The sequence below is a fragment of the Mauremys reevesii genome, linkage group 7, assembly GCF_016161935.1.
Source record: "Mauremys reevesii isolate NIE-2019 linkage group 7, ASM1616193v1, whole genome shotgun sequence".
Classification (NCBI taxonomy): Eukaryota; Metazoa; Chordata; order Testudines; family Geoemydidae; genus Mauremys; species Mauremys reevesii.
In genome coordinates this window covers 71,063,830-71,087,361 of record NC_052629.1, presented here as the reverse complement: position 1 = coordinate 71,087,361, position 23,532 = coordinate 71,063,830, and the positions used below count along the sequence as shown (strand labels likewise).

The window sequence follows — 23,532 nt, the reverse complement described above, 5'->3', positions numbered from 1 at the left end:
CGTTTCGAGCTGATCAAAATGTTCTGGTTTGACGACGCCTTTTAAAAATTGTTACATTGTAATGTAGGCTACAAGGCACCCATTACAAAAATTGAAGCGAAAGGTCTCTGCAAACTGAAAAATCAAAATGTTTCACTCTGAAAGCATCAAAACGTGACATTTCAACACTGTCCAAACTCTCCCACCCCACTCCCTTTTCCCCTCCCAGAATGAAATTTTGGCAAAACCTCTATGGTTCCGTAGAAAGGGATGGTGTGATGGAAAATGGACCTGTCCCAGCGTGAGCGTTCCAGAGAAGCCAGTGGGCTGCTTCATCCCTGGAGAACAGGGAATGGAAGCACTTTGCACTGCTCTCAAGAGACCAGACCCTAGCCAATGATCACATCTGTCCTGAAGGGTCCAGTATGGAGCTGTGGCCATGGCTTCGAATGCAGGCTGGGGCCCGGCCATGGGGCTTCAGAACAGGGTAGAAGAGAAAGGATCCCAAAAGCCTGCTACTCACCTCCCCCCCGCAAAACCCAGTCAGTCAGTGGGCCAGATCCTCAGCTGATGTAAACTGGAACCTCTCCATTGACTTCACTGGAGCTATCTTGATTCAGTCCAGCTGGGGATCTTGTCTCCCCTGCATCACTGTTCAGTAATTCTTCCGCTAAAGCTCCCCTTTCAGCAACACAATACATCTGCAGACACCACCACCACCAACCAAACCAACACGGCTCCAGGTGCACTGGACATGGCAGCTGCAATGAGGACGCACGCCGGGGGCCCTCAATGGGGAAAAGCTGAGCTAACTCCCAGGCAGGATGGCGTACGTTCTGGTGCGTGTTTGGGTGGGGAAGGTCAATAACACTGTGTCCATTTATCAACTAAGAGATCCTGCAGGAGTCTGCCGATTCTTGGGGCAGTGGGGAACAAGGGGGATGAGACAGAGGAGTATCAAGGAAAGAGTGGCAGAGGTGGGGAGATAAAGAGGACAAGCTCCTCAGCAGGGTTCAATCGGCACTGAAGGTTCAATGGCATTGCAACAAAACTGATTTACACCAGCTAAGGATATGGCCCAGAAAAAGAAATGTCAAGACAAAGATGAGCGCAATCTCCCGTGCAATCAGAGCTAGGATTTGGAGATTGGCTCAGCTCCTATCCCCAGGGATCTACCTACCCAAGGCTCCCATTAGCACAGCGTCTAAGCACCTCACAATCCTCCCCATCCCTAGTGGGCAGGGCCACCCTCCTGATGTTGCAGATGGGGAGCTAAGGCCTGGAGAGGCGATGTGGCTTGCCCAAGTCACCCAGGAAGTATGTTGTGGAGCCTGGAATTGAAACTGGATCTCAAAAGTCCCAGGTTGGCCCCCAAACCACTGGCCCATCCTCCCTCTCTGGAACAAGCCCTCATAGCAGAACTCCTTCCCACACGATGTTTGCACTGATGGTAACAGCTTCTTCAATGACACGGCCTCGCCCCAAGTTTTAAAGCCACCAAAGCCAAGCCCTGACTTTAACCTAAGGCTTAGAAAACATGCCTTTCCCCGGATGCAGGAAAGTCACCCACCACCTGGCCTGTCCCACTGCCTGGATCTCCTCCGAACCCTTCTGCCGACTGGAAAGCTGCCAAGATGGCTGTGTCAGGAACTGAGTTCTATCAGGACTTTGTTTTCCCGAGTACTGTAGTTTCTAAATAGACAACCCACCTAATTCTCAATTGCTGAACGACAGTCTCCACTCATGGATATATTTTGCCTTCCACAACCAAATCCCTGTACAACTTTTCATGAGTGATGTACTCAAGTATTCGGATTCTAATATCTAAACTGCATTGTTAAATCTATTCACCTAAATTTGGGTTATTGTTGATTATGTACTCTATGTATCATATGACTTTTAAAAACTAACTTTATATTTGTGGATAATCTAAGCACTATACCCAGATGTACAGACACTCTTTCCCCAACCTATGTATTATATATATATTTTTAAACATTAGCTTTAATAAAAAATTTTAAATTGTTCTCCACACCATCAGCATCCTCCAGGGGGACAGGATGGAAGGAGGCTCAAGACCAGGCGAGCCCTGCATTATAAGCAGTTTCTCCCCGTATAAGGTGCACTGAGAATTAATTAATTAGTATCCCCAAGTGCTGTGAGGATGCAATGGGCTTGCTGCAGGTCAAGTGTCATTACTAGACTATACATTAAGGGCTGAGCAAAAGCCCATTAAATCAATGGGAGGTTTTCTACTGACTTCCTCTGGCTTTGGATCAGATCCTGATGGCACTGCTCTATACATGGGTAATCTTTGCCTACAGGGTGCAGTAGTGGATTAGTCAGTGAGGGAGGAGAGGACATGATGGTACCATAGGGGTTTTCACTCTCATTTCTTGGACATCAGCATTACACAGAGATCGTATCTGCAAAGGGATTTTTGTTTTTGAATTATTGATCTCTCCGTTTTCAAGCATCACACTGTAATTATGTCACAGCACCCCGAGCAAAGGAGGAGTCCTGTGGGGACTGCAGACCTCAGAATAAAACAAAGTAAATAATGCATTAGCCTACCATCCCCTGTAGGCACATTCCTCCTCTCTCAGCCTCTGTTTCCAGTTGTGCTACTGGGCCAGGGGAGATCTACATCTCAGCACTATTGAGGGATGCCATCAATTGCTCTAGAGACCCAATCCAACTCCTATCAAAATCAGCGGGAACACTCAATGTGTGTTGGATCTCGCTCTAAATGGCAGCCAGAAATCTTTGATCATATAAACTATAGACATCATACAGCTGGTCTAGACAAGAATGGGTTAGACAAACACCTGTCAGGGATGCTCTAGATGTACTCAGTCCTACCTCGGTGCAGGGAATGGACTAGATGACCTCTTGGCAGGGGCAGCTCTAGGTATTTTGCCGCCCCAAGAACGGCAGGCAGGCTGCCTTTGGCGGCTTGCCTGTGCGAGGTCCTCGGTCCCGCGGATTCGGCAGCAGCCTGCGGGAGGTCTGCCGAAGCCATGGGACCAGCGGACCCTCCGCAGGCATGCCGCTGAAGGCAACCTGCCTGCCGCCCTCGTGGTGACCGGCAGAGCGCCCCCCCGGCTTGCCGCCCCAGGCACGTGCTTGGCGTGCTGGTGCCTGGAGCCGCCCCTGCCTCTTGGGGTCTCTTCCAGCCCTGCATATCCATGATTTACACACACGTTACAGTGGGTACATTTGCACAAGGGTTGTATTAGAAACCGTGATTAGAACACCACAGAATTTACAGTTGGGGGGGGAAACTACTAGGTTATGTTGCCAATTCATTGGCCACCAGTACAGGGTTTTCCCCTACAGTTTAATGCATTCTCCAGCCTGGTGTTTAATTTCTCAAGCCTTGGGGCTTCACCCCTTCTGCTGGGAGAGACTCTGAAATCGACTAGATCCCACTGCTGGAAGCTGCCCCAAGATGCAGCCTAACTTAGTGTTTCTAGCTTTTAGCCCCCTTACTGTTCCATCTAGCCCCTTGTGCCAGCCTAAACAATTCCCCTCTCCCTACGTGTCACCCCCCAGTTATCTTTTAGCAAAGCCATGTACATATAGCTCTTATGCTCATTCCCTATAGATTAATCCCCACAGCCCAATAGTGTGGTGGCTTTTCATCTTCCAGTTTTATATACATATGTATATATAGGAAGTGTTGATATAGGGGTCACTATTATCCCCTCTAGAATAAAAAACATCTAGGGAAGGCGTATTGTCTAATTCCTACAGTAGGGGTTTGGAATCAGGATGCCTAGGTTCTATTCTAGGCTGTGACCTCGAGCAAGCCCCTTAGCTTTTCTGCACCTTGCTGTCCCCATCTGTAAAATGGGAACAATGGCTACACCTCAGAGATAAGGCAGGGAGTGTGGGATCAGGACTCCTGGGTTCTGTCCCTGGAGCTGCCACAGATTCGTTGCGTGACCTCAGACAGAACACGTTAGAGGAGTGCTCACTATGGCTATGTGCAGCTTTCCATGTCACACAGCTGCTCTATGGCTCTTGGCTCCCCGGGCTGCTCTTCACATGGTTTATAAACACATTCTAACCAGACTCAAAAGTTTTACCTCGGATGCCTTTGAAGAAACAGAAGCAGCACTTGGGCAAGGGTTTCTTCTTCACGTCCTCTGCCTTTTTCCTCTCTTCTTGGTAGGGAAGGGAGTCCCCCAGCTTCTCAATGTTCTCGTAGGGGTTCTCCAGAATGGCCTTGGGGTTGTAGATGGCTCGGATCTTCAGAGAGGCAGAGGGGGAGCCATTGTAAACAGGATTGTCCCACGCTTTCTTCCCCAGGGTTTCTAGCTCGTGCTCCTCCTGGGCTCGAAAGTGGCTCTCAGCTCTGTTGTTTAGCCGGGAGGAGCTCATGGCGGTTCACCAGGGAGCGATGTGCTTTTAATTCACTCACTGGTGCAAACTGCCTGGCGACAGAAATTCGAAGCTGGAGAAGACGAGTAACTTGAAGGGAACTTGTCAGAGTCAGGGAGCCCCTTTGCCAGGGGAGTCCAGAGTGGCTGAGCACTGGATGCATGTAGGCTCAGTCTCTCTCTCTTTTATACTAGCTCATCTGGTGACATGGCTCAGAGGGTGGCACAGCCCATTGTTGGGAATGGCTGTAAATGCTATTCTTCTGGGAGCACAGCTACAGTCCAGGGGATGCTCTCTGCCTCCCGGCATAGATAACAGCTCTGAATGCCACAGTGGGGAGAGGAGGCTGCTAGGAGACTGACTCTCACTGCCGGAGTTGACGGGAGGGAGGGGATAGGGAGTTAATAGGACACCTAAGGCTGCAGGCAGCTGAGACTAGCACCTGGTGCTTGCCCAAGTGTTAAGGGCTAGGCTTTAGAGTGCAGCAGGGAGTTTAGACTTTGTATGTGGGACTCCATGGGAGACAGGGACCAGGAATGAGGGATACATTTTGCAGAAGGAAGGCCACAGAGGGCTGGGTAGCTCCATGGAGCAAGGCAGAGAACAATTACTTTGGAGAGCCATGAAGTTTCAAATGTTCAATGAGCTGTCAAATTTGGGTGACTGAGACAAAGTAGAGCATGAATGCTCTCTGTAATGGGTGCACAGCCAACACAAAGCCCCTTGAGGCAGAGGTATATCATCACTGAGAGTCACCAGATAGTGCTATCACAGGTAGTCTTACGAATTCTATTTAACAGAATGCATAGGCAGCTAGATCTTGGAGAAATGCTTGTTGCCAGTTGTAGTGCAATTCTTCTTAGGAAACTGTGCATAGCACCAGTAAAAATATATTCACTACCTAAGGCCTAATCTACATTTGAAAGTTTTATTGGCATAGATATATCAGTTACTAATGTGATTTGTTTTTTTTACTGAAATAGTTATACTGGTAAAAGTCCTAATGGGGAAGCCGTCATATTGGTATAGAGTGACATATACTGGAATAGCTTTACCAGTATGAAACACCTTTATACTGATATTACTGTGCCATGTAAGGGTTATATTATCTCAGTAGCACAGCTTTCTAGTGTAAAAGTCCTGGCTGAATCATTCCTTAGGTGCAAATCTGCTAACCTGCAGGTAATATCCACACAAGCAAACAAATGATCTGGTGTCAGACACATTGCAGGAGTCTCCTGTTTACTAAGGCAAATAGCCCCAGACCCTCCCCAAGACTAAAGTTGCTCAAAGAGTGCCTAAAAGTGCAGGAATTGATTTATTGGGCAGGCTGTGAAACACTGATGGGCCATTAGCTTGTGATGTTAGAGACATAAAAGCAAATCTGCCTCCTCATGCACAGCAACGCGATGCCACAAGGCATCCTCTCTCGCTGCAATGGCGAAACTGCTGACAAAGCAACCTGGACGTTTTGATCAAGGGATTCTCCGTATTGAGCACAGTCTGATTCCTGACTCGTTACTTCCCCTTTCATTATTTATTTCTGACAGAGCCGGTCAAGCGCAGAGCTGAAGTTGGCAGGGAGCATTTCCCCCAACACAGGCCACTGTTTAGCTGCTCCCCGGTGTAACCTTCCAAGCACTCGCACTAACCCATTTGGGGATCCAGGGATGGGCCAGTCCCCCATGCAATCAGCTGTCCGGCTCCATGGACACATGCTCCTATTCCAACTGCATGTCCCCTGTGCAAGGGCCTGAGCACATAGGCCAGGGAATGATTCCCGTGACTGATGGAATGATCATGGAATTGGTTTTGACAGGAATTTGGTCAATCCCCCAGAATAACACGCTTAGTAGAGCTGGCTGAAAACCAGAACTTCCATCTGCAGGAAATGCCAACATTTGTTTTCATTCTGAATTGGAACAAAAAGTCAAAGTTTGGAAAGTTTTCACAAGACAGAATTCCCCCCCCCCAAAAATTTGATTCAGAAACACTGAAAAGTTTAATTTGGATAATTCAGAACCATTTTGTTTAAATAACATTGAATCATTTTGTTTTGATACCATCTACAGGTTATATTTACACTTCAACATACGATATAAAGATAGCATTAAAACAAATATTCCAGTATAAAATACTGAATATAAGCAGCATAACGTATTACAATTACTATCATACAAGAGTCAAAATGAAATTAAACAAAGGGATAAAGTCAAAACAATTTTAGCTTATTGAAATGAAATGAGAAAGTCAAAATGATTCCTCAGGAAGAGCTTTGTTTAGCTTGAAAGCTTGTCTTTCTCACTAACAGAAGTTGGTCCAAGAAAAGATATTACCTCCCCCACCATGTCTCTCTAATATCCTGGGGCTGACATGGTTACAACACTGCCCACAACCATAGAAACACCTGGGGTTTCCAGGCAAGTCAGTGCTTTGTTGCGTGTCCAGGCTCCAAAGGGTTAACACATTTCATGTCTCCAGAGATCCCACTAGCTCCACAGTGGAGGGTGGAACTAGCTAGTCAGTGTAAGACTGGCCCTGCAGGGATTTTGCAGTGGTGTGCATTGGCATAGAGCCACCAGCTGTGCCCCTCCCAGTCCCATGCCCTGAGGTGCAGGGAGTCTCAAGGGAGCTGAGCTCATCAGCGCATAAGAGGTGCCCCTTCCCTGGGAGCCACAAACTTTCACAACTTCTGCAGGCTCTCCCAGTTCCCAGGGGGTGGGGAGGCAGGGCTGGACCGGGCCCCATGAGCAGGAGAGATGGCTCTGGTTTAACAATAGGGTGGGGTCCTCAGCATTTGTCTAGCATGGCTGCCATGGACAGCAAGGGGAGTTTTACCATTGACTTCAGTGGGAATAGAGTGAGGCCAGCACTGAGCACTTCTGTGACTTCCGCACCACACAGAGGAGTTTGTTTTCCATGGGTCTTCCCCCCAAACCCACTCCCTGTCTAAACCCAGGCCTGGCTGTCCTCTCGCTCCCACTGAAGTGTAACCCATAGACTTTGGTGCATTTAGTCCTGATTTACCCTGGTAGAGCAGGAATCAGCCCCAGTGAACCACTGCCCTGCCTTTTGGATCTGTGCCAACCCTGCCTCAATGAGTTGGTGGGGAGAGAGACTCTGTCCCTCCTGTCCTCTGCTCCAGCAAAGCAGGAGTCCAGCTGAGTGCTCAAGACGCTCTAGGGATGGGCACCAAGCTGGCTGGACCACCATGCCTCAAGGAGCATGGTCTGCCATCCCCTCCAGCCAGCACATGCCTCTGCTGCTGTCTTAGGGCAGCAACATGCCCCTGCCCAGTGCCCATCTGGAGCCCTCCTGCCCTCTGCTAGCAGGATGGCTCTGGTAGGTAATCCCGTGATTCACCCCAGGGCAGCCCCACCTCCAGGGCAGGGTTTTGCCATGCTGTTAGCAAACAGGTACTGGAAAATCTTGGAGCTGCTTCCAAAGAAGTGCTCAGTTCAGCAGTGTCACTAGGCCAGACCCCTGTCCAGTGACTGATCTGCACCCCAGCCCTCTGCCCACACACTGTGCTGCCGTTCCTTTCACACAGGCTTTATCGTAGCCGGAAGGGCTGTGATGCCCATTGTATATGTACACCAGACCCCGGCGTATCAACTGCAAACATCTGGCAGCTCCCCCTAACAATACAAAGAGCGAGTCAGCAATTGGGGCTTTTTTCCCCAGCCCAGCTATCTGGCTGGCACAGGAGGATTGCTGACTGTATAATGCCAGCAGGACCACTGAGGTTTGATGGGAGGAGCCAGCCATTTCTTTCCCCTAATGCATCTTTTTTTTTTTTTTTACCCTTGAAGAGAAATGTTGGTTTGTTTTTAAGCAACTGCGTGACTGGATCCCTCCCCTGAGCCACAAGCCCTTGTCTAGCTAATCGTCTGTGCTACCTACAGTCAGGAAGCATGCATGTGAGATCTGCAGGTAGCTTTCATTCTATGCAGCTGTGCAGGAGGCTAAAAAGACAAGACTGCTATTTAATGGTCTGCTAGAGACCCAGGCCAAAGTTATTAGCTGTGTTACAGTAGATTAGAGGCCCTGCCATCGGTGGCTCCTCTTTCCGTGCCCTCCTGTGGCAGGCTACAGCAGAACAGGTGTGTCTGCCTCAGTTTTCCCTCCATTCACCCATGAAAGGAGCAAAGTCTCACAGCATCTAGTACAACCTCCCACCTTTGGGCACAACTTATTCATCTCCACCAGCACAGTAGTTCCCCCAAGCCCTTGTAGTAAAACCAGTCTCCAATTCCCACAGTAACCTGAACCACAGCAGTTTCCCATGCTGGGAATGGGGGGGTCACTTCCAGGTCAACCATGTGAGCGCCTACCAGCACTCCATTTGACCCTGTCCCAGGGCACCACTATCCCCCCCTCCAGCCAAGGGAGACAGGTCTCAGGGCTCTTCTCCCACAGCCCCAAGTCAGGTCTGCATTCCAGTCCCCAGCCCTCTCTGCCTGCATCAGGGGATCTACCCTCCAGCCACAACCCTCTTGCATCTGGTATCTGTCCCAGCCTCCCTAGTCCAAGCTGGCTCTTCCCCTTTTCACAGAACCTTCTCCCAAGCCATCTGCTCCTCAGGAGGGCCCAGCTTTGGTCAGTTCCAGCCAACCAATCTCTTCCAGCTCCCACCAGGTCCCCACTTTCTCTCCCAGGTTCCCTGTACTACCCTAGTGTCTCTGCCAAGCACGTCTCACCAGCTTTCTGCTACTCCTCTGTCTCCAGCTGTTCCCCATCTCCTCTAATCTCAGGCAGTTCTCACCCAGCTGCCCTCTCTTAACCCCAATTGGGGGGTCAACAAATTTAGTCACAGGGACACTAGCCTCTTCCCTCTTAAAGGGCCAGGTGCCACCTTGTGACAAGCCCCAGCCAAGATCAGGGCCCCACTGTGGTAGGTGCTGTGCAGACCCATAGTGCCCCACAGAGCTTCCAATCAATCAGCTGCCTCAACATGCTGCAGAATCTCTTCCACAGGCTGCCAGACATGGGATTACAAGAGAGCAGAGACAGGACGCCCACCCGCTTGCAGGGAACTGGGGAATGACCAGCACTTAGGGCACACACTGGCACTCCTTTGCTGCTGCGATCTTTCCCTGGCTGCCTTTCAACCCCTCAGTGCCATGCTCCGCTCATCCCTAGCCACTCGTGTTCTCCGGCTGCTCGGCAGTTTGCAGTTCACACTCTCCAGTGCTGGGAATTTGGCAGCAGTGCCTTAGGGATCTGAGCACGGACCTGGGAGCCAGGGGCCTGGGCACTGTCACGCCCCCTCCATGGCCTTGAGCAAATGACTTAGTCTTGGGGTTAATTTATTTGGGTGTATCTATTGGGTTTCCGGGAAATGAAAGTCACTCACCTGCCTGTCAGGAGATTCATGGATTTACAATGTGTGATAAAGTTTAAAGAGCAGCTTGTGAGAGGAGTGGGGAATTGTGCATGTCACGTGGAAATGGGGAAATAGGCCTCACACTCCTTGGCTTAGATAACTGCTGTGCACTAGTCTGAGGAGCCTCCAGAGACTAGGCCTTGACCTCTCCATGCTGCCTGGCTCTGTGGGGTTTCACATATGGAGCTCCATGGGTTGCTCTCGCTTCCTGTTGGTTTCTGAGAGCATCACAAGGCTCCAGGGCCCAATGAGCTACAAAGCCCATTATGGTTTGGGTCCCGTGTATCTTAGGGTAGGGCCACACTGCAGCTGCAGGGGTAATGGCCAGCTCAGATAGACAACACGCACCACCTCCGATTGACCTAGTGTATTAGAAATAGCAGCGAAGCTGCAGCAGTGCTGGGGCAGCTCGGGCTACTCCCACACATACAAACCCCTCGGATACTCTAGGTATGTAGGCCTAGCCTGGCTTTCTGCCCATGTTGCTGGGGCTACACTGATCTTTCTAGCACACTAACTTGATCAGACTAGCGCTTGTACCTTCACCCAAGCTGGGAATTCCACCTCCAGCTGCAGAGCAGCCGTACCTTTAAATATCTCCTCTCGCCCCAGGGTCAACCTGGCAGCTGCAGGCTCTTGGAATTCTTCAAGATCAGATCCTTCTGACTCTGCTGTAAGCTGTACTTGTGCACGGTCGCTGGAGTTCATAGGCCCGACTCTGTGCTCAGCTACACCTACAGTCAGTGAATTTCTCACAGGAGTCCTCAAAATCTGTTACACTGCAGAGAGATGCTGCCTGTCCCCTCTGCTCTTTCCGCCAGGGTGAAGAGGTCAGCATTAAGGTTATCTGGGGAGCATTAGCACTGCATCACCAGTTGACAATGGAGGTTTGCTTGGGCTTTTCCAGATAGCCTTAACTTTGAATTTTTCTCTCTTATCCCAAGAAGTTACTATGGTCTGGTCTGCACCTAAAACTTAAGTTGAGTTAGCTACATCGCTCGCGGTGTGAAACATTCACAACCCTGTGAGAGGTCGCTAAGCTGACCTAAGCCCCAGCGTAGACAGCCCTCGGTCGAGGGAAGAATTCTTCCAGTGATCTAGCTACCACCTCTTGAAGATGTGGGTTAACTACATTGATTGGAAAACCTCTTCCATTGCTGTAGCAAGTGTGTGTCTACTCCAGAGTGACGCAGTGCAGCCGTTTTGCCATAACATTGTAGTGTCCGTATTCCCTGAGAGGCAGCTGATGGTCAGTGCTTCCTTGCTAAAAACAACACAAGAGTGTTCCCCAGCAGGTGGCAGTCAAGTCCTTTCTTGCCTTACTACTCTGCACCCACGCCGCTGTCCCCACTCTATCCTCACAGTGGCAGCAAAGAGCAACAGTCCGATACCTCCAGGCAGAGCCCGGTTCTAGTCTGTTCCTAGGCCTTTATTAGCACAGCAACGTAGGTGTGGGGACTGTAAAAATGGGACTGAGCCCCCAGGTGTGCAACAGAGGCAGGGACGACCCACCCAGCACGGTTCACACACTGTGCTCGGCGAGGACTCCCGTCTCAGCAATGTCCCCTCCTGCCTGGTGACAGGTGACTAATCCATAGCCAGTGATGGGACACTGGATGGGGAGGGGGGCTCTGAGTTACTACAGAAAATTCTTCCTGAGGTGTCTTCCTGGTGGGTCTCACCCACATGCTGAGTCTAACTGATCGCCATATTTGGGGTCGGGAAGGAATTTTCCCTCAGGTCAGATTGGCAGAGACCCTGTGGGGTTTTCACCTTCCTCTGCAGCGTGGGGCATGGGTCACTTGCAGGTTTAAACTAGTATAAATGGTGGATTCTCTGTAACTTGAAATCTTTAACCCATGATGTGAGGACGTCAGTAACTCAGCCAGAGTTAAGGGTCTGTTACAGAAGCGTGGATGAGGTTCTGTGGCCTGCGAAGGGCAGGAGGTCGGACTAGATGATCACAATGGTCCCTTCTGACCTATGAGTCTGTGACTCTCGGAGACTAGAACATGATGCCATCGGGGCTATTTCTCTCCTTCCCCCAGAGTCAGGCAGGGGTGCATCCAGCAGTTCCTAAGTGGGGAGGCCCAGGAAGCCCAGGTCTCCTGGCAAGCGCAGCATGAACCCAGAAGCAGAAGAGGTGGAGGAGGCAGCGTGAGGAGCCACCAGCCCAGAGTTTGGAAAGTGGGAGATGTGTGTGACAAATCGGCTGGGACCATTCCCGCCCCCCCATGGAAAGACTGATCAGCCGAGGCAGCCTCCTCCCTGCACTCCCCAGCATTTCAGTCACTGGCGTAGAAAAGGCTTCTGTCTCCCCACATCCCCGGGCTCACACAGTCACTCCCCTCGGGGGTGGACTGTGCTTTGTGCCTAGGGCCGTTGATTCTGCCTTAGCTGTGGACATCGTTGTGGTGAGGCTATGTGCTAGTGTGAGAATAATACTGAGCCCCTTTCAGCTGCTGTGCGCCACGCACTTTACAAAGGATGTCAGGGAGGAAACTGAGGCACAGAGCAGCAACGTGACTTGCCCAAGGTTACCCAGCAGGCCAGTGGCAGAGCTAGCTCCAGAACCCAGGTCTCCTGAGTCCCAACCCAGTGCACCACACAACTGGGCTCTCTGTGCAGGGCTCTCTGGAGTGGTGTTGGTTTGGATCTGTTCCTCCCGGTGACACATAGATCACTGTTGTAGGTGCTGGCCTAGACTGCTGAGCATATTGTGGGCTGGGATCAGACTGTTTACTGCAGTGGCCAGGAGGGTGCAGGGCTGACCAGGAGGTAATGATGGTTTCTCGCTTGGATTTAGTTTTGGGGCCTTGGGTGATTAGCTGCTTTGGCTGAGATGGCCCCGGCCACGGGCTGGTCCTTTTGCTATGTTTAGCAGGAGACATGAGCTACAGGGTGGAAACCTGGGCCTGCTTAGTGGAGGGCTGTTCACGAGTGGTGAGGGTTGTGGAGCAGGGGGTGGGACCTTACACAGGCTCAGACAGACACCCCCTGAAACGCAAAGATTTGGGGCCCTGGCTCACAGGGGCATAGCGGGGTTATGGTGATAGTGCAGCTTGCTGCTCAGTTTGCATAGCATGGCGACCCACCACTCCATGCAGCAAAGCAGCCACAGTACGTCCAGGGGCCAGAGAGCTGCATGCCCATCTTCTTTGGCCAGGGCCAGGAGCGGGCCAGCTCTGGCTAGGTTCTACAGTGCAATGAACCAGACAGACTCTGCATGGCTGATACAAACCATCTCATCTGCCATGTGACCTGATTCCTGCTACCAGAGAGGCTGAAGATATGTAAACAGTCAGTTCATAGATAACATGCCAGGAGATGGTGCTCAAGCCTGCGTGGCAGAGTCCCTGAGCTTAGCAGCACCAGTTAAACTCATGCCCTGCGGATGCCTTCCCTGGAAGCTCCTCAGCTGGTGTTTGCGGTGGGATGAAAAAAGAGGTGAAGGGGAGTGGCAGGCCAGCCCTGGTGGAAGTACAAGGGCAGCTCTGCACTGCCGTCATCATTGCCCAAAGTGCAACTGAGGAACAAAGGTCCCCAGGGGATACCCTGACCCTGAGTGAGTCCCTGCCACGCGGATACAGATGCAGGCAAGGCTGACAGTGGTTGGCAGGGGCATTCCTTGGTCTGCACAAGCCCCATGTGCCCCCAGCTATGAATACAGACCAAAGGACACATAAAAAGAGAAAGAACAGATTATCCAGCAGGCCCTCCCACCCTGCCAGCCCCCTACCAGCCTCTCTGTGCCCCCCGCAGCCCCACTGCAGGCATTGATTGGGAGGGTTACCCACACAGGAGCCTAACAGATAGGGACTGTGACTCACTGCGGGGAGGATGTGCTGGTGCTGCAGGTGCAAATGCAACAGTGGCCAAAAGTGCCTTTGCAAGTTGACCCCCTGTGAGACCCAACCCACCCAAGGGGCTTCAGCCAATGCTCCCCAACAGCTCTGCGGTCAGGGGAAAGGCCGCTTGGATCTCAGAGCAGAGAGAGAACTGGGGGCTGGTGGAAATGTGCTCAGGCACCATCCCTGGGAGCAGATTGCCCCATAACCGGGCACTACAGGGGGTCTTGCCCCTTCCTCTAGAGCAGCTGGCACTGGTCACTCGTGGTGGCAGGACACTGCATGAGCTGGACCCCGGCTCCAATCCACCCAGGGAGCTCCTGTGCTCCTAGTCACTTGGCGCCCCCTTCTGCCTACTCCTTCCTGGAGTTGTGTTTAGCCCCCTTGAAATCTATGGGCCCACGTGGAGGGAGGTTCAGCTCAGCCCTAAGAGACAGTATGGGTGGATTGGGGGGTGGATCATCCCCCACAGTGGAGAGAGACAAGGGAGGCCAGCCTCTCGCAGTCCCTGCCCACGTGCTCTAGAGGGACATCCCTTCCTGACTCCAGGTCTGGCCATTGCCAAGAGAAATGTCACCGGCTCCTTCGTCCCATAACAACTGCACCAGTCAGCAGTTTTCTCCTGGCCAGTGGGGCCTTTTATTCCTTTCTGGGCTCCTCCCTTTAAAGGTCTGAGCATGTGGGCAGCAGCCATTGGGTGCTCAGAGCTGCTACAGGTGATGCACACCCTGCGCTCTCCCCATGGGGTTACTGCCCTTCTCCCCAAACCCGCAACTGAAAGTCCTGTTTCAGGGAAGGGGTGTGAGCTTCTCTCTGTGTGAGGAGACAAACCAAAGCCAGTTCTACGGTTGGATCCGCCACCAGCGGAGGGATGCAGCCTTTCCAATGAGGCCCGTGACAAGCCACCACCCTAGGCAGCCTCTAGAAGAACCCAGGTGTGCCTGCCTCAGTTTCCCCTCTCTTCCACCCACGAAAGGAAGTGTCTGTTACAAAGCCCATCTCTGGGCATAATTTATTCTGTGCTGCCCCAAAAGCCTTGTGGTAAAGCACCTCTCCCATTCCTACAATACACACCAAGAGTAACAGCAGGTTTTTCCTATTCCCCTCTCCAGGGACACCCCCGCCCCAAGACACCACCCAAGAGTCAATAGCAGCACTGTGATCCCAGATCCCCTGGCCCTGGAGCCAGGGTCCTGCTCTCCCAGCCTCTGCTCATGGGGGTCCACCCTCCCAAAACAACCCTCTAGCCCCTGACCCAGCTGGTTCACCCCCGCCCCTAGGGGTCACTGCCTGAACCTTGCACTCATCAGGGCTCCCCAGCTTGGGTCAGTTCTCCCCCACAGCGCCCACTTGCTGCTCTCCTTTGGCTTCTTCCCTCAGACAATTCTGCTGACTCCAGCCTAACAGGGGCAGCTGCCCTCCCTTAACCCCAACTGGGGGGATCAGCTGACAGGTCACAGGTGCACTGGCCTCTTAAAGGGCCAGGTGCCACCCTATGACAAGCCCCAGCCAAGATCAGGGCCCCACTGTGCATGGGGCTGTGCAGACCCATAGTGCCCCACAGAGCGTCCAATCAGTCAGCTGCCCCAACATGCTGCAGAATCTCTTCCACAGACTGCCAGACATGGAATTACAAGAGAGCAGAGACAGGACGCCCACCCACTTGCAGGGAACTGGGGAATGACCAGCGCTTAGGGCACACACTGGCACTCCTTTGCTGCTGCGATCTTTCCCTGGCTGCCTTTCAACCCCTCAGTGCCATGCTCTGCTCATCCCTAGCCACTCATGTTCTCCGGCTGCTCGGCGGTTTGCAGTTCACACTCCCCAGTGCTGGGAATTTGGCAGCAGTGCCTTAGGGATCTGAGCACGGGCCTGGGAGCCAGGGGCCTGGGCACTGTCACGCCCCCTCCATGGCCTTGAGCAAATGACTTTGGGTAGGTCCATACTTACCCGCTGGGTCGACGCTGAGAGTTCAACTTCTCGGAGTTCGAACTATCGCGTCTAATCTAGACGCGATAGTTCGAACTCCGAACGTGCTCCCGTCGACTCCGGAACTCCACCACCGCAAACGGCGGTGGCGGAGTCGACGGGGGAGCCGCGGAGTTCGATCCCGCGGCGTCAGGACATGTTTGAAATCCCCCCCCCCCCCCCCCGTAGTGTAGACCAGGCCTTAGTCTTGGGGTTAATGAAAGTCACTCACTTGCCTGCTGGGAGATCCATGGATTTACAATGTGTGATAAAAGTTAAAGAGCAGCTTGTGAGAGGTGTCAGGTATTGTGAAAGATACTTGGAAACAGGGAAATAGTCCTTACTTTCCTCACCACTCCCTGTAGTTTAGTTGTTGCAGTAATACGCAAAGCTAAATCCATCCTTGGTGAAGCCCCAAGGAGTTATACCAGGAATAAACTGTGCCCAGAGTTTCAAAATAGGCATTTGGGTTTGTTGTTTGTTTCCTTAGGTATGTTGCCTAGTGGTTAGAACAGAGGCTTGGAAGCCAGGACTCCTGGGTTCTCTTACTGGATCTCCCACTGGCTTGCAAAATCATAGACTTGTAAGGCTGGAAGGGACCTCGAGAGGTCATCTAGTCCATTCTCCCCCGTCCCCATGCTGAGGCAGGACCAAACATACCAAGACTGTCCCTGATATATGTTTGTCCAACCTGTTTTTAAAATCCCCCAAGGACGGGGATTCCAGAACCTCCTTTGGTAACCTATTCCACTACTTAACTATCAGTATAGCTAGAAAGCTTTTCCTAATGTCTAACCTAAATCTCTCTTGCTGCAGATGAAGCCCATTACTTCTTGTCCTGCCTTCAGTGGACATGGAGAACAATTGATCACCATCCTCTGTATAACAGCCCTTCAGATAGTCTCAGCCTTCTTTTCTCAAGTCTAAACATGCCCATTTTCTTTAACCTTTCCTCAGAAGTCAGGTTTTCTAAATCTGTTTATTGTTTTTGTTGCTATCTCCTGGACCCTCTCCAACTTGTCCACATCTTTCCTAAAGCGTGGTGCTCAGACTTGGACCCAGGACTCCAGCTGGGGCCTCACCAGTGCCCAGCAGAGTAGGCCAATTATCTCCCGTGTCTGACATACGACACTCCTGTTAGTACACCCCAGAATGATATGAGCCTTTTCTGCAGCTGCAGCCCATGGTTGGCTCATATTCAGCTGTTGATCAGCTTTGCAGCAGTATGGCCAGTTATTTCCCTTTTTGTAGCTGTGCATTCGATTTTTCCTTTCTTGGTGAAGTACTTTGCACTTGTCTTTATTGAATTTCATCTTGTTGATTTCAAACCAAGTTTCCAATTTGTCAAGGTTGTTTTGAATTTTAATCCTGTCCTCTAAAGTGCTGCAGGTTGTTTTGAATTCTAATCCTGGCCTTCAGTGTGCTGCAAGCCCTCCTAGTTTGAGGTCATCTGCAGATTTTATAAACAGACTTTCCACTGTGTTATCCAAGTCATTAATGAAAATGTTGAATAGTCCCAGACCCAGGACTGACCCCTGCAGGACCCCACTAGACATGCTCTCCCAGTTTGTTAATTACTCTTTGGATATGTAAAAGCAGCAAAGAATCCTGTGGCACCTTATAGACTAACAGACGTTTTGGAGCATGAGCTTTTGTGGGTGAATACCCACTTCTTCGGATGCAAGTAGTGGAAATTTCCAGGGGCAGGTATATATATGCAAGCAAGAAGCAAGCTAGTAATAACGAGGTTAGATCAATCAGGGAGGATGAGGCTCTGTTCTAGCAGTTGAGGTGTGAAAACCAAGGGAGGAGAAACTGGTTCTGTAGTTGGCAAGCCATTCACAGTCTTTGGATATGGTGTTTCAACCAGTTGTGCACTCACCTGCTAGTATATCAATCAGGCTCACATTTTCACAAGTAGCTTCTAATTCTGTGGGTTTGAGAGGAGACTCTTGGAGCCTGGTTTGCAGGAAGTGCTGCCAAGGACTTAAGCCATGAGCTCTGATGAATTTCTTGTAACATAAAAGCTGAATTTAGAAATTGTGAAAAGTATTTAAAATGAAATACTGTAAATAGGTTTTTTTACAGTTCCAAAGTGAGTTGATAAATCTTTTGAAGGGATCCAGAAACACAAGAAGCCAATGTTTTTGTGAAATTTTGGATTTTAGTATAAATCTAATTTTTGAAAAACAGAACAGTTTTAAGGGTGATATTGCTGATTAAGATTGACAGTCTGAAAATGAATTATGTGACAAAATGAATTAATAATTATTGAATAAGACATGTCCTGATGGAAATCTTTGTACAACTTTAAGTAGTTGTCTTAGATTTTCTGTAAAAGCAACAAAGAATCCTGTGGCACCTTATAGACTAACAGGATTTTTTGCAGCATGAGAGATCCTCTGATACTTAGATTTTCTGAAAACCCTTGTTTTAGAAAGTGAAAATTTTATATTTAATTTCCAATATATCCAAGTAGATTTACATGTATATGAAGCTAATTTTTTTAACTTTTCAGTTTGTACATATGCTGCATGTTTTCATAATTTCTACACACATCTTGCATAGGTATTTTTCAGCAAAGATGAGGAAAATTATGAGGAAAAAATGTTTAGCCTAAATGTCATTTGAAGTAAGCTAGCAGCCAGTTTTATTGTGAATAGTATATTTGGTATATTTCTTGGAAGAATTTCTTGGCTCCTGCAGCTCTCACAAACATTGTCACCTCTGAAAATCCAGCAGAGGGTGGCCGAGGCCAGGAACTCAAAATCAGGAGCCACTTGTGAAAAGTTGGGTCTTACCCTCCGTATGCCCATCTGTTAATTCTTATTCTCACACAGGTAGGGTGCGGTTTGTGAAGGTCTGGGGTGGATGCTGGCTGAAGGATGCCACATATGCGTGAGTTACTCTTGTCGTCAGTCCGTCCATTGCCAACGCCCAGGGCACTGGCTGTTCCCCCGCTCTCTCCGTCAGGTCAAGCTTCCCTTTAACTGAGGGCAAGGTCTGGAAGCCAGGAACTCCTGTGGTGTAATCATGGCTGTGATTCTGACTTCTTCTAGAGCCCTGGGCAAGTCACTTTGCTGCTCTCTGCCTCATTTGCCCCCTGCACAAATTGGGGAGGATAATCCTGAGCCCACTCCCGGGTGCATGGGATGATTCATAAGGGAATGTTTGGAGTGCTATAAAACACTGGGCAGGACGCTGCTGACACCATGGGATTGTGTTTGGTAGCCAACAGCTTTCTAGCTATGTAATGATCCAGTCACAGAGCCTCAGGCAGTGAACAAACTTTTACTGCTGTCTACAGAACTGCTTCTCTAAAGAGCTACAGTGAACCCAGCATTCCTCCAAGATCTAACTGCCTACACACTCAGTCCAGCACAATTTGTAAACACATCTAGAACAGCTCCAGCTGGCGACCCTCTATAAATTACACTCTGTATTTGCTAAGACGTGCCATTCCCTCTGAGCTCAATTCTTCCCAGTGTCTGCCCAATCCTCTATCCCCCTGGCCCCATGTTTCTTTCCATGGCACTTCCAAGCTTGGGACACCCTTCCTAGCAACCCTTACCAGAAGCCTTTCCTCTGTCCTTTCCAACCCCCTCATTCATAGACTGTACTAGAGATTCCTGATGAAAGGGAAGTGCTAGAGCCCCCAGGCCAGGCATCCTAATGCCCACACATTCCCTGTGCTGACCGGGGCAGATTACACCTCTTTGTCGCGTGAGGCTGTAAAGCCTTCGGGGCTGGGTCCCATTGTCCTGTGTTTGTCTGTTCTGAGTTCAAGCACTGTAGGGGGCCCTGCTGCTGGGGAGTAAGGACATGTCGCTGGCCTGGCAGCCCCAGTGCCCAAAGGTCTCTCCGCACAGACACAGTACAGTGCAGGCAGTGCCAGGAGGAGCTTCCAGCATGCCTCAGCCCTGGCTTAGAAGGGGCCTGTTGGGGCCAGTGGTTCGCTCTGGTTCTCCACCCGTACCCATCACCGTGGGATCTGTCTTCAGAAGGAGGCAGACTTTAGCAAACTCAGGGAGCTGGTAGGTAAATTCCCATGGGAAGCAAGTTTAAGGGGAAAAACAGTTGAAGACAGTTGGGCAGTTTTTCAAAGGGACATATGAAGTATGGCAAGAGACCACCCTGGCTTAACCAGGAGATCTTCAGTGATCTGGAACTCAAAAAGAGTCCTACAAAAAGTGGAAACTGGGTCAAATTACAAAAGATGAATATAAAAAAATAACACAAGTATGTAGGGACAAAAGTAGAAAGGCCAAGGAACAAAACAAGATCAAACTAGTTAGAGACAAAGGATAACAAGAAAACATTCTACAAATACATTAGAAGCAAGAGGAAGACCAAAGACAGGGTAGGCCTAATACTCAATGTGGGGGGTGGAAATGACAGAAAATGTGGAAATGGTGGAGGTGCTTAATGACTTCTTTGTTTTGGTTTTCACCAAGAAGGTTGGTGGTGATTGGACATCTAACATAGTGAATGTCAGTGAAAATGAGGTAGGATCAGAAGAGGCTAAAATAGGGAAAGTACAAGTTAAAAATTACTTAGACAGGTTATATGGCTTCAAGTCACCGGGGCCTGATGAAATGCATCCTAGACTACTCAAGGAGCTGACTGAGGAGATATCTGAGCCATTAGCGATTGTCTTTGAAAAGTCCTGGATAACAGGAGAGATTCCAGAATACTGGAAAAGGGTAAATATAGTGCCAATCGATTAAAAGGGAAACAAGGGCAACTCAGGGAATTACAGACCAGTCAGCTTAACTTCTCTGCCCAGACAGATATTGGAGCAAATAATTAAGCAATCAGTTTGCAAACACCTAGAAGATAATAAGGTGATAAGTAACAGGCAGCATGGATTTGTCAAGAACAAATCACATCAAACCAACCTGATAGCTTTCTTTGAAGAGGTAACAAGCCTTGTGGATGGGGGGAAGCAGTAGACATGGTAGATCTTGACTTTAGTAAAGCTTTTGATACTGTCTCACATGACTTTCTATAAACAAACTAGGGAAATGCAATCTAGATGTAGGTACTATAAGGTGGGTGCAAAACTGGTTGAAAAACCAATCCCAGGGAGTAATTGTCAGTGGTTCACAGTCATACTGGAAGGGCATAACGAGTGGGGTCCCACAGGGATCGGTTCTGGGTCTGGGTCTGTTCAATATCTTCATCAGTGATTTAGATAATGGCAGAGAGAGTACACTTATAAAGTTTTTGGACAATGCCAAGCCGGGAGGGTTGCAAGTGCTTTGGAGGATAGGATTAAAATTCAAAATGATCTGGACAAACTGAAGAAATGGTCTGAAGTAAATAGACAAAATTCAATAAGGACAAATGCAAAGGGCTCCACTTAGGAAGGACCAATCAATTGTACACATACAAAATGGGAAATGACTGTCTAGGAAGGAGTAGTGCAGAAAGGGATCTGGGGGTCATAGTGGATCACAAGCTAAATATGAGTCAACAGTGGAACACTATTGCAAAAAAGTGAACATCATTCTGGGATGTATTAGCAGGAGTGTTGTAAGCAAGACACAAGAAGTAATTCTTCCCCTCTTCTCTGTGCTGATTGGGCCTCAACTGGAGTATTGTGTCCAGTTCTGGGCACCACATATCAGCAAAGATGTGGACAAATTGGAGAAAATCCAGAGAAGAGCAACAAAAATGATCAAAGGTCTAGAAAACATGACCTATGAGGGAAGATTGAAAACACTGGGTTTGTTTAGTCTGGAAAAGAGAAGACTGAGGGGAACATAATAGTTTTCAAGTACATAAAAGGTTGTTACAAGGAGGAGGGAGAAAAATTGTTCTTAACCTCTGAGGACAGGACAAGAAGCAATGGGCTTAAATTGCAGCAAGGGCGGTTTAGGTTGGACATTAGGAAAAACTTCCTAACTGTCAGGGTGATTAAGCACTGGAATAAATTGCCTAGGGAGGTTGTGGAATCTCCATCATTGGGGATTTTTAAGAGCAGGTTGGACAAACACCTGTCCGGGATGGTCAAGATAATACTTAGTCTTGCCATGAGTGCAGGGGACTGGACTAGATGACCTCTCCAGGTCCCTTCCAGTCCTATGATTCTATAGTTCATGGTTCAGTCACTCCTTGACCTTCCTGGTGAGTTGCCAATGAGGGTGCAGCGCTGTGGGGCCACCCCGCCCCCAGGACTTTGGAACAACCAGGGAGGGGTCATGGCAGATGAGCGCAATGCATGCTGGGACAGGACTATGGGAACAGAGTCAGGGCTGGATCCATGCTGTACAGATGTGAGCAGTAACATTTTTGGCTGTGAGCCTCATTAATACCGAATCTTGCTTTCATCAGCTCTAGGGTGACCAGATGGCAAATGTGAACAGGGCGAGGGGGGTAATCAATGCCTATATAAGAAAAAGACCCAAATATCGGGACTGTCCCTATAAAATCGGGACATCTGGTCACCCTAATCAGCTCCATGTCACCAGGGGCCAGTCCCTTCTCCGGTGCTGGGGGGCTCTGCAGTGTGGGAGCTGCCCACTCCCTGACTGAGGGTTCACGCCTTTAGCTGCTTCCCAGTCCTCTCAGAGACGTCCCTTCTCTCCTCCCTGGCAGGTGGTGCTGGGTGATGCCACCCAGGGAACTGAGGCACAGCCAACCACGGTCCCTCTGGCTGTGAACTTGTGACCCCCTGGTGGGCATGTTACAGGGCTCCTCTGTGGATCCACGTAGGCGAGGGTCTGTCACTGCCCCAGCTACATAGCTTAGCTCTGTTGTAGCAGGTCATGCTGCTAGCTCTGGGGCTTCCTGTCCAATCCCTGGTGTGTGGCCCTCACAGATTCCAGGGCACCAGGGAGGCTGGACATGGTCTGCCTGCTACATTAGCTCAGTTGGCAAGCGGGCAGACTAAGGAATCGTAAGGGTTACAAGGAGGTGAGCAGCTCTAAAGGTTCGTTATCTACTTAAATCAAGAGTCTGAGCTGCTGATCGGCTTGATCCCCATCTCCCATCCTGCCTGCTTTCCTCCATGCGGTGGGGGCCAGGAGCTGCTGGCTTGGCCTGTGTGCACCAGAGCAGGAGTGGAATGGCCTGTGTGTGCCAGTTCCAGAGCCCGTGTCCAAAAGCCTGATGCTCCGTTTGCAGCCACCAGCAAGCAGGCCTGAGCCCACCATCCTGCAGCCAGTCCTGGGGAGGAACATGGCAGCTGTTTAGTAACACACAGCAACACGCTGTAACAGCTTGGGGTAGGGTGTGAAAAGGAAGAGCGTGTCCTCCTGATAGCGAAGGGGGAATTTCTACACTGGGAAGTTAGGGTTTGGCCACACATCCCTTCTCTCATGGGTCTGCCCAGGGATCTGTAACGATCACAAGTGGTGAGTGACTTGGTTTCACGGCTCCTCCAGAAGCTGATCCCTCCCCCTCACCTTAGGCCATGTCAACTCTACCAAGCTTACAGCGGGCACAGCTGTACCGATGCAGCTGCGCCGCTGTAAGATCGCTTGTGTAGACGCTCTGTGCCGACGGAAGAGAGCTCTCCCATTGGCCTAATTAAACCACCCCAACGAGCAATGGTAGCTATGTCGGTGGGAGAAGCTTGGCCACTGACATAGCACTGTGCACACTATCACCTATGTGTTTTGTTCACACCCTGGAGTGACATAAGGTTTGCTGACATAAGTGGTAGTGTAGACAGGCCTGAGTGTTGTTACCTGCTGGATGGAGCAGGGTTCAAATGCTTCTCCTGGCCAGAGCAGGAGGCATTTGGGTCCCAGGGTGCTAGGGATGCAATGGAATGAAGGCCTGGCAGGGAAGGATCTGGCAAACACAATGGGAATCCCCGCACCCGAATTGCACTGCTTCCCAGCAGGAGCTCAGACAGGCTGAACCTGTAAACGCAGCAGGGCTGTGTCTGCAGAGCCCAGGGTATGTCTCCACTGCAGAACCCCCCTGGCAGCAAGTCTCAGAGCCTGTGTCAGCTGA

The 23,532-nt window shown here is 50.2% G+C and overlaps 1 protein-coding gene across 3 annotated transcripts in view; it reads right to left on the bottom strand.

The window, feature by feature from the left end:
• Positions 1–9,103, bottom strand: part of PKD2L1 (polycystin 2 like 1, transient receptor potential cation channel) — a 33,518-nt gene extending 24,415 nt beyond the window's left edge. For 2 of the 3 annotated variants that reach the window (XM_039482706.1, XM_039482707.1), the window contains exon 1: positions 4,071–4,414. In XM_039482706.1, the coding sequence (XP_039338640.1) occupies positions 4,071–4,365 (295 nt within the window). In that variant the 5' untranslated portion in view covers positions 4,366–4,414. Of the gene's footprint in view, positions 1–4,070; positions 4,415–9,065 lie in introns of those variants that run through there. The other variant, XM_039482708.1, reaches the window with a different exon arrangement.
• Positions 9,104–23,532: the final 14,429 nt, after the last annotated feature.